Source organism: Palaemon carinicauda, chromosome 36 (genome assembly GCF_036898095.1).
Source record: "Palaemon carinicauda isolate YSFRI2023 chromosome 36, ASM3689809v2, whole genome shotgun sequence".
In the NCBI taxonomy this organism is placed as follows: Eukaryota; Metazoa; Arthropoda; class Malacostraca; order Decapoda; family Palaemonidae; genus Palaemon; species Palaemon carinicauda.
The window spans coordinates 13,283,426-13,297,581 of NC_090760.1; the positions used below are offsets into that span (position 1 = coordinate 13,283,426).

Here is a 14,156-nt window from a genome sequence, read left to right on the forward strand (position 1 = left end):
TTAGCATCTGCCCTGTCTATTGAGCCCTATATCTCCTCAAAGCAAAATTTTGAACAAGAAAATGCAGAGGAACATGATGTACGTTTTTTAAATTATGTAAAGCTGTCAATTATGATGACACAACAACAACAACAACAATAATGAAAATAACCTTTTGTATGAATCTTGATTTTTTTTGGTTGAATCTCAAGACAACTTTAAGACTTCAGTTTAAAACGTCTAAAGAGGAATTCGGAAAATGCTTTAGAGCAGTACTCACCGAAGTATGTTGTTTACTGGAGCCAGTAATTAGGGGAATTGTTTGTTGCTAATGTTGACTTTCATGTTTGTACCCAAATTCGCTCAAAACGGTTTTAGTATTAGTTTCATGACCGCTTAGAAAGATATCCTCTTGAAAGTTTTTTTTTATGTTAGGTTAAGACCCTGGGCTTATAGCTTCCTGATTTTCCAATAAAGGTTGTAGCTTAGTAAGTAAGTAAGTAAGTAAGTAAGTAAGTAAGTAAGTAAGTAAGTAAGTAAGTAAGTAAGTAATAATCATTATAATAATAATAATAATGATAATAATAATAATAATAATAATAATAATAATAATAATAATAATAATAATAATAATAAAAGATGCTGGTGGCAGAAACCTGTGACACTATTATATTTATGAGATATTTATTTTTTTGCTTCGGACAGTTTCAGTGCTTTGAAATTCTTTCATCCTAAAATCAAACTGTTTTTTCTTTAGTTAAATTCTGGTTCTTGTTTGAAGTATATATTACGAGTTGCAGCGAATAATATTAATAATAATAACAATAATAAAAATAATAATAATAATGATAATAATAATCATAATAATAATAATAATAATTATTATTATTATTATTATTATTATTATTATTATTATTATTATTATTATTATTATTATTAACTAAGCTACAACCCTAATTATAAAAGCAGAATGCTAAAGTCCAAGGGCTCCGATAGTGGAATTAAACCCTAGTTGGAAAAGCAGAATGCTGTAAGCTGAAGGGCTCCAATAGAGAAGCTAGCCCGGTGAGGAAAGGAAATAAGGAAACATAGAATAGTGTGCCTGAGTGTACCCTCAAGCAAGAGAACTCTAACCATAAACAGTGCAATAGCATAGTACAGAGGCTATAGCACTACCCAAAATTACAGGATATTGGTTTGATTTTAGAGTGCCTATCTCTCAGAAGAGCGGGTTACAATAGCTAAAGAGTCTTGTCTACCCTTAACAAGTGGAGCAATTACATTGCAATAAAGTGGAAAGTAGCCACTGAACAATTACATTGCAATAAAGTGGGAAGTAGCCACTGAACAATTACATTGCAATAAAGTGGAAAGTAGCCACTGAACAATTACATTGCAATAAAGTGGAAAGTAACCTCTGAGCAACTACATTGCAATAAGGTGGAAAGTAGCTACTGAACAATTACATTGCAGTAAAGTGGAAAGTAGCCGCTGAGCAATTACATTGCAATAAAGTGGAAAGTAGCTACTGAGCAATTACGTTGCAATAAAGTAGAAAGTAGCTACTGAACAATTACATTTCAGTAAAGTGGAAAGTAGCCACTGAGCAATTACATTGCACTAAAGTGGAAAGTAGCTACTGAACAATTACATTGCAGTAAAGTGGAAAGTAGCCGCTGACCAATTACATTGCGGTAAAGTGGAAAGTAGCTACTGAACAATTACATTGCAATAAAGTGGAAAGTAGCTACTGAACAATTACATTGCAATAAAATGGAAAGTAGCCACTGAACAATTACATTGCAGTAAAGTGGTAAGTAGCCACTGACCAATTACATTGCAGTAAAGTGGAAAGTAGCTACTGAACAATTACATTGCAGTAAAGTGGAAAGTAGCTACTGAACAATTACATTGCAATAAAGTGGAAAGTAGCTACTGAACAATTACCTTGCAGTAAAGTGGGAAGTAGCCACTGATCAATTACATTGCAATAAAGTGGAAAGTACCACTGATCAATTACATTGCAGTAAAGTGGGAAGTAGCCACTGATCAATTACATTGCAATAAAGTGGAAAGTAGCTACTGAGCAACTACATTGCAGTAAAATGGAAAATAGCCACAGAACGATTACATTGCAATAAAGTGGAAAGTAGCCACTGAACAATTGCATTGCAATAAAGTGAAAGTAGCTATTGAACAATTACATTGCTTTAAAGTGGAAAGTAGCTACTGAGCAATTACATTGCAATAATGTGGAAGGTAGCCACTGAGCAATTACATTGCAATAAAGTGGAAAGTAGCCACTGAATAATTACATTGTAATAAAATGGAAAATAGCCACAGAACAATTACATTGCAGTAAAGTGGAAAGTACCACTGATCAATTACATTGCAGTAAAGTGGGAAGTAGCCACTGATCAATTACATTGCAATAAAATGGAAAGTAGCTACTGAACAATTACATTGCAGTAAAGTGGTAAGTAGCCACTGACCAATTACATTGCAGTAAAGTGGAAAGTAGCTACTGAACAATTACATTGCAGTAAAGTGGAAAGTAGCTACTGAACAATTACATTGCAATAAAGTGGAAAGTAGCTACTGAACAATTACATTGCAATAAAATGGAAAGTAGCTACTGAACAATTACATTGCAGTAAAGTGGTAAGTAGCCAATGACCAATTACATTGCAGTAAAGTGGAAAGTAGCTACTGAGCAATTACCTTGCAGTAAAGTGGGAAGTAGCCACTGATCAATTACATTGCAATAAAGTGGAAAGTACCACTGATCAATTACATTGCAGTAAAGTGGGAAGTAGCCACTGATCAATTACATTGCAATAAAGTGGAAAGTAGCTACTGAGCAACTACATTGCAGTAAAATGGAAAATAGCCACAGAACGATTACATTGCAATAAAGTGGAAAGTAGCCACTGAACAATTGCATTGCAATAAAGTGAAAGTAGCTATTGAACAATTACATTGCTTTAAAGTGGAAAGTAGCTACTGAGCAATTACATTGCAATAATGTGGAAGGTAGCCACTGAGCAATTACATTGCAATAAATTGGAAAGTAGCCACTGAATAATTACATTGTAATAAAATGGAAAATAGCCACAGAACAATTACATTGCAGTAAAGTGGAAGGTAGTTACTGAGCAATTACATTGCAATAAAGTGGAAAATTGCTACTGAAAAATTACATTGCAGTAAAGTGGAAAGTAGCCACTGATCAATTTCATTGCAATAAAGTGGAAAGAAGCTACTGAACAATTACATTGCAGTAAAGTGGAAAGTAGCCACTGAGCAATTACCTTGCAGTAAAGTGGAAAGTACCTACTGAACAATTACATTGCAGTAAAGTGAAAAGTAGCCACTGAGCAATTACCTTGCAGTAAAGTGGAAAATAACCATAGAACGATTACATTGCAATAAAGTGGAAAGTAGCCACTGAGCAATTACCTTGCAGTAAAGTGGAAAGTACCTACTGAACAATTACATTGCAATAAAGTGAAAAGTAGCTACTGAACAATTACATTGCAATAAAATGGAAAATAACCATAGAACGATTACATTGCAATAAAGTGGAAAGTAGCCACTGAGCAATTACATTGCAATAAAGTGGAAAGTATCCATTGGACAATCACATTGTAGTTGTTAACCCCTTAAGTGAAAAATTGTTTGGTTACCTTAGTGTTGCCAGGCGTATGAAGAAAGAGGAGAATGTGTGAAGAATAGTTTTAACTATTTGGTGCATGTTTAGGCAAAGGAAAAATAAGCCGTAACCAGAGAGGGATCCAATGTGGTACTACCTGACCAGTCAAAGGACCCAACAACTTTCTAGTGGTAGTACCGGTACGTTCTTGCAAAACACTGTTATTTACATGTTTTTGCATATTTTGATAACTTTATGAGAAACTTCAGGTATTTTCCAAAAGAATGAGACCAACCTGACCTCTCTATGACAAAAATTAAGGCTGTTGGAGCAATTAAAAAACAAATATATATAGCAAAATGTGCTCGAAATTTAACCTTACCTTGGGGGTAAACGGGTTAAATTTTAGATTTTATTGTAATTAGCAGTACTCCATTTTAACAAATAGTCTTTTTCTTAGTTAAATTTTATTACAGTTTCTGAATTTTCTTTCCAGATTATATTGTGATGACGTAATCAAGTCGGACAACACCATGTCCCATCGCACCAACAGACCACACTCATGGTGTCCCCGTGGGGAATCCCCCCTGCGGGTGCCAGACGGGGGCTCTGCGTCCTCGCCCGTGGCATCCCCAGGAATCACGGGGCTCCCCCCGGCCATAGCATCGCCGAGATCCACCCCGACGCCCTTCAAACTCCGTCGGCTGAGCTTCGGCGGGGAGAGATCTGGCTCTCCTTTAGCGACGCCCGCCGGAGGCGTGGCGCTCCCCCATCTGCAACTCCTGCAGCAGCAAGAACAACGATCTGGCTCTCCCTTATCGACTCCCGCCGGAGGCGTGGCGCTCCCCCATCTGCAACACCTACAGCAGCATGAACAACGATCTGGCTCTCCCTTATCAACTCCCGCCGGAGGCGTGGCTCTTCCTCATCTGCAACACCTGCAGCAGCAAGAACAACGATCTGGCTCTCCCTTATCGACTCCCGCCGGAGGCGTGGCGCTCCCCCATCTACAACTCCTGCAGCAGCAGGAACAGCAGCAAGCGCTGCACCATGCTGTCACCATGGCGGCTCAACAGCAGCAGTTCCACCAGTACCAAGTTGAGGAACAGGTGCTGCACGATATCTCGGAGGAGACGCAGCAGATGACCGTGCAGCAGAACTCTATGGCTGCGGTGACGCAACAGCATTCTTTGCAGCAGTCCGGGGTGTTTTATCCTATGCCACAGCATCCTGCACCGGCAGGGCCAGTACAGCAAGTGATAAATATGGTGAGTATTAATCACATTCGCTTAACTGGTCTTAAGGTTTTCTTTATTCTTTCATTCTTCTTTATTCATCTTATTCATTTGCTAGTTTTTATCTTAGGTTTCCTTCTTATTATTAACAATTTATTCACTGATTCTCATTTTGATTAATCATAATGATGGCCATTCATGTTATTCATCTTGTACTTTTATTATTCAGTTATTTTATTCTGAGTAATCATAATGATGATCATTCATGTTATTCATCTTGTATTGTATTCCTGTTTATTCATACTATTCTTTTTTGTAGATCAGGAAATTATTTCCAATTAGGGAATGCTGGGCGTTTGTCAGTGCGTATGGGCCAGGTAATGAGAAAAGTGAAGAAGAGCGGAATGAGTTCTGGAATGAATTAACTAGGTGTGTAGAAGGACTGGGTAGAAGGAATTATGTACTTGTCATGGGTGACTTAAATGCTAGAGTGGGCGCTGTAGAGGTAGAAGGTGTCATTGGGAAGTATGGCGTACCGGGTGAAAATGAGAGTGGTGAGAGACTGGTAGATATGTGTGTTGAACAAGAGATGGTAATAAGTGTTAGCTTTTTTAAAAAGAAAGATAAAAATAAGTATACATGGGTAAGAGTGGCAAATGGAAGAGTAGTAGAAAGGGCATTAATGGATTATGTGTTGATAGCTAAAAGAATATTTGGAAGATTGAAAGACGTGCACGTGTTTAGGGGTATGGCTAACGGTATGTCTGATCATTTTTTGGTGGAAGGAAAATTAGTTGTAGCAAAAGAGTGGGGGAATAGAGTAGGTGGATGTAAAAGGGAGCTAGTTAGGGTGGAAGAGCTAATAAAACCGGGGGTAAAAAGTAAATATCAGGAAAGGTTGAAAATGGCGTATGACGAGGTGAGAGTAAGAGAAACTGGCAATTTAGAGGAGGAGTGGAAGTTAGCAAAAGAAAATTTTGTTGGGATTGCAAGTGATGTATGTGGCAAGAAGGTTGTTGGAGGCAGCATGAGGAAGGGCAGTGAATGGTGGAATGAAGGAGTGAAGGTAAAAGTGGAAGAGAAAAAGAGGGCTTTTGAAGAATGGCTGCAGAGTAATAGTATAGAGAAGTATGAAAAATATAGAGAGAAAAATGTGGAAGTAAAGCGCAAGGTACGTGAGGCAAAGAGGGCAGCTGACCTGAGGTGGGGCCAGGGACTGGGTCAGTCATATGAAGAGAATAAGAAGAAGTTTTGGAAAGAAGTGAAGAGAGTAAGGAAGGCTGGCGCAAGAATTGAAGATACAGTGAAAGATGGAAATGGAAGGTTGTTAAAAGGAGAGGAGGCAAGGAAAAGGTGGGCGGAGTATTTTGAAAGTTTGCTGAATGTTGAGGATAATAGGGAGGCAGATATAATTGCTGTTCCAGGTGTTGAGGTGCCAGTGATGGGAGATGAGAATGAGAGAGAGATTACAATAGAGGAAGTGAGGAGAGCACTAGATGAAACGAGAGTAGGAAAAGCATCTGGTATGGATGGTGTGAAAGCTGAGATGTTGAAGGAAGGGGGTGTGACTGTACTTGAATGGTTGGTGAGATTGTTTAATATGTGTTTTGTGTTGTCAATGGTACCAGTAGATTGGGTTTGCGCATGCATTGTACCACTATATAATGGTAAGGGAGATGTGCATGAGTGTTGTAATTCAAGAGGTATTAGTTTGTTGAGTGTAGTTGGAAAAGTGTATGGTAGAGTATTGATTAATAGGATTAAGGATAAAACAGAGAATGCAATCTTGGAAGTACAGGGGGGTTTTAGAAGAGGTAGGGGTTGTATGAATCAGATTTTTACAGTTAGGCAGATATGCGAGAAATATTTAGCAAAAGGTAAGGAGGTGTATGTTGCGTTTATGGATCTGGAGAAAGCATATGATAGAGTTGATAGGGAAGCAATGTGGAATGTGATGAGGTTATATGGAGTTGGTGGAAGGTTGTTGCAAGCAGTGAAAAGTTTCTACAAAGGTAGTAAAGCATGTGTTAGAATAGGAAATGAAGTGAGCGATTGGTTTCTGGTGAGAGTGGGGCTGAGACAGGGATGTGTGATGTCGCCGTGGTTGTTTAACTTGTATGTTGATGGAGTGGTGAGAGAGGTGAATGCTCGAGTGCTTGGACGAGGATTAAAACTGGTAGACGAGAATGATCATGAAGGGGAGGTAAATCAGTTGTTGTTTGCGGATGATACTGTACTGGTAGCAGACACAGAAGAGAAGCTTGACCGACTAGTGACAGAATTTGGAAGGGTGTGTGAGAGAAGGAAGTTGAGAGTTAATGTGGGTAAGAGTAAGGTTATGAGATGTACGAGAAGGGATGGTGGTGCAAGGTTGAATGTCATGTTGAATGGAGAGTTACTTGAGGAGGTGGATCAGTTCAAGTACTTGGGGTCTGTTGTTGCAGCAAATGGTGGAGTGAAAGCAGATGTACGTCAGAGAGTGAATGAAGGTTGCAAAGTGTTGGGGGCAGTTAAGGGAGTAGTAAAAAATAGAGGGTTGGGCATGAATGTAAAGAGAGTTCTATATGAGAAAGTGATTGTACCAACTGTGATGTATGGATCGGAGTTGTGGGGAATGAAAGTGATGGAAAGACAGAAATTGAATGTGTTGGAGATGAAGTGTCTAAGGAGTATGGCTGGTGTATCTCGAGTAGATAGGGTTAGGAACGAAGTGGTGAGGGTGAGAACGGGTGTAAGAAATGAGTTAGTGGCTAGAGTGGATATGAATGTGTTGAGGTGGTTTGGCCATGTTGAGAGAATGGAAAATGGCTGTCTGCTAAAGAAGGTGATGAATGCAAGAGTTGATGGGAGAAGTACAAGAGGAAAGCCAAGGTTTGGGTGGATGGATGGTGTGAAGAAAGCTCTGGGTGATAGGAGGATAGTTGTGAGAGAGGCAAGAGAGCGTGCTAGAAATAGGAATGAATGGCGAGCGATTGTGACGCAGTTCCGGTAGGCCCTGCTGCTTCCTCCGGTGCCTTAGATGACCGCGGAGGTAGCAGCAGTAGGGGATTCAGCATTATGAAGCTTCATCTGTGGTGGATAATGTGGGAGGTTGGGCTGTGGCACCCTAGCAGTACCAGCTGAACTCGGCTGAGTCCCTGGTTAGGCTGGAGGAACGTAGAGAGTAGAGGTCCCCTTCTTTGTTTTTGTTTTGTTTTGTTTCATTGTTGATGTCGGCTACCCCCCGAAATTGGGGGAAGTGCCTTGGTATATGGATGGAGTGCTTTGATTTGTCATTATAGATCATCTTATAATTTATCTATTGGCAATCAATATATTTTTTTTTTTCATTCATAAAATTGGCTTTCCACTTAGTAGAATCTTTCAGTGTAAGTTCATACACAAGGCTTATTCTACCAGCATTGTCGCTTGTTATAAATAAGGGAAGATTAATAATCTTATTAATGTCTTAGCATAGATGCCCCCATAGTGTTCACGATCCACTTGCCCCCTACAGGAGTTGCAACGCCCACTCCGTCAGTCCCCGCTACTCATGAGGGAGTCGCCCGTGGTAAGGCCATTGCAACAGGGGTGTATGTCACCCCACGAGCCCCCCCCCCCCTCCCCCCGCCAACCCACCCATCCCCGGCTTTTCTGGATTACATATCCACTAAATGAATTATGCAATCCTCTTGCCAATTGGCATACCCTTGAAATAACTCATGCCTCATTAACTTCATGTTGAAACTCAATGTTTTGCGATACCTGTGCAGTTGATATTTGGCCCACCCTCCCCCCCATGTCTGGTGACGTTTGACCCATTAATGCAGAAATTCATCACTTGCCATTTGATTTTGATCACTTTGGTATGAAGGGATGTGGACCTATACCCATAATATGATTTATGCCCCCCTCCCCCATTAATGCTGGCCCTATTTTCGTCCTATTGCATTATATGTGACCCATTAATGCAGAAATTCATCACTTGCCATTTGATTTTGATCACTTCTATATGGTATGAAGGGATGTGGACCCATACCCATAATATGGTTTATGCCCTCCCCTCCCTCATTAATGCTGACCCTATTTTCGTCCTATTGCATTATATGTTTATTGATAGCGGAGTGAAGCAAGGTATTCCATATTCCCAAGTTCTAGTGGTTGCTTAATTACATTTCCCTTTGATATTTGTATTTGCTATGAGAGTTAATGAGTATATTCAATTGCTCTAATTTACCAAAAGGCTTAATGAATGGGATCCGTTGTCCCCAGTGTTACTTTTGATTTATTGTGAGAGTAAACTAATGTATTTCATCTTTTTCGACGGTAATTTTATTTTCAATTTTCCCGTTGATTAAATAAATGTATTCATTGTCCTTCATTGCTGTTTTCTCAATTTCCTATAAACTTTTCCAAGCGTTTCCTGTTTTCTCCTTGGTAATTTTCCTTTTTTTTTACATATTCCCGTTGAGTAAAAAAGGTATTAATTCTCTCTCAATGATGTTTTTCTATTTTCCTATCAAATATTCAAGGCGTTTCCTGCTTTTTCGTCGGTAATTTTTTTTTTTTTTTTTTTTTTTTTTTTTACATTTCCCCGTTGAGTTAATAAATGTATTCATTCTCTCTCAGTGCCGTTTTCTCCTTTTCCTATAAATTATTCCAATCGTTTCCTGCTTTTTCGTCGGTAATTTTCCTTTTTTTTCATTTTCCCGTTGAGTACATGATTGTATTCAATCTCTCTCAATGATGTTTTCCCTTTTTGCTATCAGACACTTGAAGTCTTTCCTTGCCTCACATTAGAGTATACGAATTTAATCCATTTACCTTTAGCCATTTTTTATGTTTCTTAAAACATACATTTTTATCTACCCCAGACTATGCAACTTTTCTTCGCGGATTTTCCAATCAATCATTTTAAGCATTTTTTGCTTGCCATTTTAGTAAACTAAATCACTCATTTACTCTTAACCACTTTCCCTCAGTTTCTTAAAACCTACATTTTGTCTACCCCAGATTATGCAACTTTTCAGTACCGGTTTTACATTCCATTCATAAAAGTGTTTTTTCCTTGCTATTTGAGTAAACTAAGTCACTCATTTACCTTTAACCATTTTCCATCAGTTTCTTAAAACCCTCATTTTGTCTACCCCAGATTATGCAACTCTTCATTAAACCTTCATTTTGTCTAGCCAATATTATGCAACTTTTCAGTACCGGTTTTACATTCCATTCATAAAAGTGTTTTTTCCTTGCTATTTGAGTAAACTAAATCTCTCATTTACCTTCAACCATTTTCCATCAGTTTCTTAAAACCTACATTTTGTCTACCCCAGATTGTGCAACTCTTCATTAAACCTTCATTTTGTCTACCCAATATTATGCAACTTTTCAGTACCGGTTTTACATTCCATTCATAAAAGTGTTTTTTTATTTGTTTGATTTCGTGTTTGCTAGTTTATATCAGCTCTGTTCTATCTCATTATTTCCTTGTTTACATTCCTAAGGTAATGCTACTGAGCTCTTCGTCGTATAGAATCTCTAGAATTTCATAGTGGAACCTTTAGTAGTGATTCGTGACAGGATTTTTTGTGGCTAATTATTATTTCAATTTAGATTTACTCAGAGGGTCACAACCTGTTATATATGAATTATATAAATGTATATTTTAGAGACTTACATTCATTTAAAAAGCTGCATTATTAAAATAATAAGATTTTATAACGGCATGGCTAATTTTTATTTCAATTTATATTTACTCAAAGGGTCACAACCTGATATATATGAATTATATAAATGTATATTTCAAAGACTTATTTTCATTTTAAAAATCTGCATAATTAAAATAATAAGATTTTATAACGGCAGAATTCATAAATTTTCGATTATATTCTTACAATACTTCGAAAGCAATTTCCTGAAATTTATTCAAGGTTTAAACTTAAAACATTTTGGCTGTATTTTGATTTCATGAAAATTAAAATGATTATATTTTACTGCTCTGTAATTACAGTAAATGAATTGTTAATTTTGAAGATTTGCAGCCAGTGCAAAATGATTTGTAATACTTTTAAAAATAACTAAAACCAGATAGATTACACTATTATTTTGCCAAACAAAAAAAGAATGGTTGATTTTGATTTGCAGCTGATAGAAATTTTTTTTCATACTTTCTATAAGAAATAACAATTCGAAAGACCATACTATTATTTAACAAGAAAGAAAAAAAAATTTTAATTTCAAAGATTTGCAGCTGATGAGAAAAGTTTTTTTCTATACATATACTTTCCAGAAGAAATAACAGTCCTTAAGACCATGCTATTTAAAAATAATAATAATAATAATAATTTTGAAGATTTGCAGCCGTTGATAAATTTTTTATATACTTTTAAAAAGAAATAAAGTCCGAAAGACCACACTATTATTTAACCATAAAAAAAAAAAAAATATTTTGAAGATTTGCAGCCAATGCAAAATGTTTTTTGTTGTACAGTATACTTTTAAAAAGAAATAAAATCCGAAAGACCACAATATTATTTAACCAGACAAAAAAATGGTTAATTCTGAAGATTTGCAGCCGATGCAAAATATTTTTTTATATATACTATAAAAAAGAAAGTCCGAAAGACCATACTATTATTAAATCAGACAAAAAAAATCTAAATTTTGGAAATTTGCAGCCGATGCAAAAGGTTTTTTGTTATATAGTTTTAAAAAGAAATAAAAATTCGAAAGACCATACTGTTATTTAATCAGAAAATTTTTTAATTTTGAAGATATGCCGCCGATTGGAAAGTTTTTTTTGTATATATATATACTTTCCAGAAGAAATAACAGTCCTTAAGACCATGCTATTATTTAAAAAGAAGAAAAAAAATTGATTTTGAAGATTAGCAGCCGATGTGAAATTTTTTATATACCTTTAAAAAGAAATAAAATCCGAAAGACCATACTATTATTTAACTATTAAAAAAAAAATAATAATAATTTTGAAAATTTTGCAGCCGATGCAAAATGTTTTTTTTTTTTTTTTTATCATACTTTTAAAATGAAATAAAACCCGAAAGACCACACTATTATTTTACTAAACAGAAAAAGGAAACTTAAACTCCCCAGTATTCGTTGACTGAATTTCAATGTGCTGTGATCCTTTATTGCTGTAAACACGGATGTAAAACACAGAATCGGATCCAAGATATCGGTCACCCGAAACGGAGACCACCTATTCAGCTCGTTATCAAATCTACCCTGATACTTTCAGCATTTAATTGTGCCTGGATTTAAATACCAATTCACTTTGTTTATGCTTTAAAGATTTGGTTTGAAATTGTTTTTATTATCCTATCGTTGTGTTGTATGTCTTTTTTATACCTTGTTTTTTATTTTCATTTATCTCATTTTATTTTTTTTTTATTTTTATAATTTTTGTTTTGCAAATTTCTTTATGATTTGATTTAAAATCGTTTTATTATCCTAATGTGTAGTATGTTTTTATGCTTATTATTTCTTTCTTCAATTTCATTAAATTTTTTTTTTATTTTTATCATCTTTGTTTTGTAAATTTCTTCATGATTTTATTTCAAATTGTTTCTTCATTTCATTGTTCTTATTCTTGATGCTTGTGTAGTATCTTTTTATACTTATTATTTATTTTTTCATTGATATAATTTGATTTTTTTTTTATTTTTATCATCTTTGTTTTGCAAATTTCTTTATGATTTGATTTCAAATCTTTTCATTATCGTTCTTATTCTTGATGCCTGTGTAGTATCTTTTTATACTTATTATTTCTTTCTTCATTAATCTCATTTTATTTTTTATTTTTTATCATCTTTGTTTTGCTAATTTCTTTATGATTTGGTTTCAATTCGTTTCATTATCTTATCGTTCTTATTCGGTCACCCGAAACGGAGACCACCTATTCAGCTCGTTATCAAATCTACCCTGATACTCTCAGCATTTAATTGTGCCTGGATTTAAATACCAATTCACTTTGTTTATGCTTTAAAGATTTGGTTTGAAATTGTTTTATTGTCTTTTTTTATACCTTTTTTTTTCATTCATCTCATTTGATTTTCTTATTTTTATCATCTTTGTTTTGCAAATTTCTTTATGATCTGATTTAAAATCGTTTTATCCTAATGTGTAGTATGTTTTTATGCTTATTATTTCTTTCTTCAATCTCATTCAATTTTTGTTTATTTTTATCATCTTTGTTTTGTAAATTTCTTCATGATTTTATTTTGTTTCTTTATTTCATTGTTCTTATTCTTGATGCTTGTGTAGTATCTTTTTATACTTATTGTTTATTTTTTCATTGATATAATTTGATTTTTTTTTATTTTTATCATCTTTGTTTTGCAAATATATTGATTATTTTATTTCAAATTATTTCTTTATTTTATCGTTCTTATTCTTGATGATTGAAAAGTATTTTTTTATACTTATTATTTCTTTCTTCATTCATCTCATTTGATTTTTTCATTTTTATCATCTTTGTTTTGCAAATATCTTTCTGATTTGATTTCAAATCGTTTCATTATTTTATCGTTCCTATTCTTGATGCTTGTGTAGTATCTTTTTATACTTATTATTTCCCTTGTTCATTTTATTTTTTATTGTTCATCTTTATTTTGCAAATTTCTTCATGATTTTATTTCAAATTGTTCCATTATCTTCTCGTTCTTATTCTTGATTCTTGTGTAGTATCTTTTTATACTTACTATTTCTTTGTTTATTTTATTTTTTATTGTTCATCTTTTTTTTTTTTTTTGCAAATTTCTTCATGATTTCATTTCAAATTGTTCCATTATCCTATCGTTCATTTTCTCATACCTTGAACAATGTACTTTTATGCATTGTTTTTGTTTTGTGATAAATCTTATTTTTTTTGTTATCTTTGTTTTGCAAATTTGTTTATGCCATTGCATTCTGCTGTTGGGAAAATATCAATCAGTCTGCGCATGGTCGCTTATTATTGTCTTGAGATCTGGTCTAATCCCTTTAAATTTTTTCTTTGCAGGAATTTTATATGCTTTGAAATATTATCAGCTTTCGTCCTTTCCTTCCATGTCATATTTGCTTCATATGTTAATGATTTTATTTGGCATTATAATAATTTGTTGCTGCAGCCTTAATTTAATTTTCCATTGTTTTTTATTTTAGTTTTATGGGTATTTCTAATATATCACATCAACTTAATATTTATTTTCTATTATTTATATTTAAAAAGTCAAATTAAGTTGTTTACAATCACAATATTTACAGTGTGATAACAGTATACATTAGCATTTTTACATAAACATAAGCCATCT

At 34.7% G+C, this 14,156-nt stretch overlaps 1 protein-coding gene across 1 annotated transcript in view; it reads left to right on the forward strand.

Annotated features, from left to right (window-relative positions):
- The first annotated feature begins 4,138 nt into the window (after window positions 1–4,138).
- LOC137628487 (uncharacterized) overlaps window positions 4,139–14,156 on the forward strand; it is a 131,308-nt gene continuing 121,290 nt past the window's right edge. Inside the window, exons 1-2 of the mRNA XM_068359642.1 lie at window positions 4,139–4,899; window positions 8,363–8,416. Of these exons, the coding sequence (XP_068215743.1) occupies window positions 4,165–4,899; window positions 8,363–8,416 (789 nt within the window). The 5' untranslated portion in view covers window positions 4,139–4,164. The remainder of the gene's footprint in view (window positions 4,900–8,362; window positions 8,417–14,156) is intronic.